The sequence below is a fragment of the Oncorhynchus clarkii genome, chromosome 6 (genome assembly GCF_045791955.1).
Source record: "Oncorhynchus clarkii lewisi isolate Uvic-CL-2024 chromosome 6, UVic_Ocla_1.0, whole genome shotgun sequence".
Lineage (NCBI taxonomy): Eukaryota > Metazoa > Chordata > Actinopteri > Salmoniformes > Salmonidae > Oncorhynchus > Oncorhynchus clarkii.
The window spans coordinates 15,024,951-15,029,355 of record NC_092152.1 but is presented as its reverse complement, the minus strand read 5'-3'; the positions used below and the strand labels follow the sequence as shown (position 1 = coordinate 15,029,355).

Genomic DNA, 4,405 nt, shown 5'->3' with positions numbered 1-4,405 from the left:
ATGAGAGAGCAGTGGTGTGATTCACATCATTGTGCTATGTAGATATCAATAATAAGTTATATCTGTATCGCCCGTAGGCTACACCACTGCTGTCGTCCTTACCTCCAAGCCTTTATTCAAATTGTAGTCTTTGCATGCAGACAGCAGACGCGCCATTTTAGTATTTTTGTGTTTTATTAGGATCCCAATTAGCTACAGCCAAAGTTGCAGCTGCTGTTCCTGGGTGCCATTGTAAGAAATAGATTGGACTGTAGCCTATAAAAACCTATTCCTGCTCTTTTGTAGCTCTTTTGTAACTTTTCACAAACATCTTTTCTGATTTTAAAATTCATCCTAGAAGTAATCATCTAGATTTGTTGTTGTTGTTCTGTATTTTTATTCTGATTACAATATTTTAGCTGGTAATGGAATACAGTTATATTTTTCTGTAATCAGTTACATGTATCATTGACACATCCAGCCCAAAATCTAAGGTTTAAAAAAGACTTAGTAATCGCCAAAGTTCTAGAGCATGAGAACTCATTTAGACCAGCTGTATTCCTGCTGCCGTTCCTCAGCTGCTATTGATTTATCCAGGAGGATAACCAGGGGAAGTTTAACCTCTGGGTCTTTGGCCGTTGGGACGTCAAGAGTGACCTACAAATACAGAAAATATATGAACGTACACTTAGTTGCCCAAATGTTTAATTACAGTATAGTTTTCACATACACAGCGACTGCATTACACATATTTTATTTGTGTGTTTTTTTATGGGTTGAAAACTCTCTTTCCTCTCCTACTCTACATCCCTGTATTCATAATTTAGCTGGTCTTGTGCGTTCATTATATGTGTGTATTTCATCATAATATACCTTTAGTCTGTACTCTAACTTCAGTATGGAGCAGTCTAGGAGGGAGACAGGGAGTTGTGGAGGGATAGTCAGCACTTTGGTCACAGTCTGTCTTGTAGAAGCCGTAACAGGATCTCCTCTCTCTTTAATGATGTCATTGGTGTAGATGTTCCTTTTATGCTTGGCGAAGAAGCTTTGCTCTTCACATAGGTAGAAGTTGGGGGTTACTGTTCGTGTAGAGTTGTTGTGTATCTCAACAAGGATTTTTATTGCTTCACCTTACAGGGGACACAAGGAAAGGAACTTGATTCAGTTATTGGGTTTACAGAATGTACATTTCGAGACATTGTTCTCCTCAGGAGAAGTGTATGAAGGGTATCACATCGTAGCCTAATTCATTAGCAAATAAGATAGTTCACTCTCATACATTTTCCCCATTAATTTATTGCATTTCATATTTCATGTGAATATATTGAATTTGTATATTAATTTACTGATCTCTGTTTTATTTAATACAACCCCCCTGTACCTTATTGAATGGATTTAGATGTAATATTAAAATGACCATCATCCCTCATCACTGTTAGGCAAGCTGAAGTGGCTTTGGTTGCAGACTGACCTGATAGATACCCCATTGTCTCAATATGAATGTCCAAAGAGATATCTCCAGAGGCGAAAAATAGAATCTTGGAACCATGCTGGGGCTCCTACAAAACAAGAGATAAAAAGTAACCTGCTGATATGCATTCTGTTGCCATGGTAATTTTGGCTGTAAATAGTAAAAAAGCAGGTGTAGTTCAAAAAGCAGGATGGATAATAAGAACACTTTACCCTCAGTCCAGGAATGATCATATTAGTCTTTGACAGATACGTGAACTCTGTCTTGGCTCTGTCTATCAACCAAAGCGTCCTGATCAACTTGGCCTTCAAATAGTAGGTGATTTTGCCCCATTTCCCCATGTAAGATGAAGGCATTTCTCTGAGAGGAAATGTGAAAAAAGACAACTCTATTCATCATCTCTCTGTGGAAACCACTAAAAGGCCTTTTTACATAACAAAATCTGTGATTATTGTTTCCTCCAATGACAAATATAAACCCACAAATATGTGATGGATGGAACACTTACTTGGCTGGAATCTGGAAGGTGAAAGGATACACATGTCTCCCAGGAGAAATTATTTCAGAGCCTGAAAAAGGGGAGGTGAGACCCAACACAAACCCAGCCCATTTTCAAATGGGCAATGTAAATTCAGATTCTGCTTAATACAAAGTCATATTAGGCATATGTAGTACCAGTCAAAAGTTTGGACACACCTACTCATTCAAGGGTTTTTCTTCTTAAGAAAACAACTATTTTCTACATTGTAGAATAATAGTGAAGACAACAACACTATAAAATAATACATATGGAATCATGTAGTAACCACAAAAGTGTTAAACAAATCACCCGTTGACTTGATGACAGCTTTGCACACCCTTGGCATTCTCTCAACCAGCTTCACATGGAATGCTTTTCCAACAGTTTGAAGGAGTTCCCACATATGATGAGCACTTGTTGGCTGCTTTTCCTTCACTTTTCACTCGTCCAAATCATCCCAAACCATCTCAATTGGGTTGAGGTCGGGTGATTGTGGAGGCCAGGTCATCTGATATAGTACTCCATCACTCTCCTTCTTGATCAAATATCCCTTACACAGCCTGGAGATGTGTTGGCTCATTGTCCAGTTTAAAAACAAATGACAGTCCCAGTCAGCGCAAATCAGATGGGATGGCGTATCGCTGCAGATTGCTGAGGAGCCATACTGGTTAAGTGTGCCTTGACTTCTAAATCACAGACAGTGTCACCAGCATAGCACCCCCACACCATCACACCTCCTTCTCCATGCTTCACAGTGGAAACCACACATGCAGAGATAATCCATTCACCTACTCTGCATCTCACAAAGACATGTCGGTTGGAACCAAAAATCTCATATTTGGACTCATCAGACCAAAGGACAGATTTCCACCAGTTTAATGTCAATTGCTCGTGTTTCTTGGCAAGTCTCTTCTTCTTATTGGTGTCCTTTGGTAGTGGTTTCTTTGCAGCAATTCGGCCATGAAGGCCTGATTCTCCTCTGAACAGTTGATGTTAAGATGTGTCTGTTACTCTAACTCTGTGAAGCATTTATTTAGGCTGCAATTTCTGAGGCTGGTAACTCAAATGAGCGTATCCTCTGCAGCAGAGTTAACTCTGGGTCTTCCTTTCCTGTGGCGGTCCTCATAAGAGCCAGAACCATCATAGCGCTTGATGGTTTTTGCGACTGTACTTTAAGAAACTTTAAAAGTTCTTGAAATGTTCCGGATTGACTGACCTTCATGTCTTAAAGTAATGTTGGGCTGTTTTATTCTCTTTGCTTATTTGAGATGTTCTTGCCATAATATGGACTTTGTCTTTTACCCACAACTGATTGAGAAGGAAAGAAAATCCACAAATTAACTTAACAAGGCACACCTGTTAATTGAAATGCATTCCAGGTGACTACCTCATGAAGCTGGTTGAGAGAATGCAAAGAGTGCAAAGCTGTCATCAAGGCAAAGGGTGGCTACTTTGAAGAATCTCAAATATAAAATATATTTTGATTTGTTTAACACTTTTTTGGTTACTATATGATTCCATACGTGTTATTTCATAGTTTTGATGTCTTCAGTGTTATTCTACAATGTAGAAAATAGTAAAAATAAAGAAAAACCCTTGAATGAAAAGAGGTGTCTAAACTTTTGACTGATACTGTTTGTAACCTAACCCTGCAGTATTCTCAACAATGGTTCTGGAATACCATTGCGTCATCAATAATTATTATTGTGAGATAGGCTATTAAAAGTATGAAGCATTAATCCTAACCATTCTTAATTGTTGCAGAACATAAACACAGAAATCTGAAGTGTTACATACCATCCCCCTTCCCTTCCTGCAACAATATTTGAAGACTGAAGTATTTCTTCTTGCCACTGTAGGCCACAGGGTTTTGACCCTCATTTTCAGTCCATTTCACCTCAGCTTTCCCTTTTGCCTTGATAAAAAGAGACTGGAGAGAGGTCTCCTTGGATGCTTCCAAAGTGACCCGCCCAGTGATAGTATCCCCAGCTGAAAAAGTGCCATGTTCATTAATCGTCTTGTAGTCGACTGAGAAGTGTTTTACTGCCATTGTGACAGAGTTGGTGAACTAAGCAGTCACAAGGGGCATGCACGACTCTAATGTATGATTCATGAAGCTAGACAGTGTCAGTATTCCACACAGTGTAACAGGAGATGTTACCTAGAAGCATGGAGGATGAGGACCAGAGCAGACCCTTTGAGTTCACTGTGTTATTACCCCCTGGCTAAAAGTCAAGTGTGCTCTTCACTATGAACAAGGATACCAACCAGTTTGGCACCTCATTATCTAGCGGTCATGTCCCTCCATTATGGAAGTAGGCTACTTGATCTGTTTCGCGGGCCACGGCTCTTCAGCCTACAAGTGGCTATGTCACAGTCACACGGGTAACTGCCGTCACCTATGTTACAAAATAATACATAATATATCTTGAGCC

At 39.6% G+C, this 4,405-nt stretch overlaps 1 protein-coding gene across 1 annotated transcript; it reads right to left on the bottom strand.

Moving 5' to 3' along the window:
* Positions 1–519: 519 nt before the first annotated feature.
* LOC139411918 (arrestin domain-containing protein 3-like) lies at positions 520–4,020 on the bottom strand. The gene is made up of 6 exons (XM_071158675.1): positions 3,768–4,020; positions 1,959–2,019; positions 1,663–1,810; positions 1,451–1,538; positions 853–1,109; positions 520–636 (listed from the first exon to the last, which is right to left on the bottom strand). The coding sequence occupies exons 1-6, from the start codon at positions 4,018–4,020 to the stop codon at positions 520–522; spliced, it is 924 nt and encodes a 307-aa protein (XP_071014776.1).
* Positions 4,021–4,405: the final 385 nt, after the last annotated feature.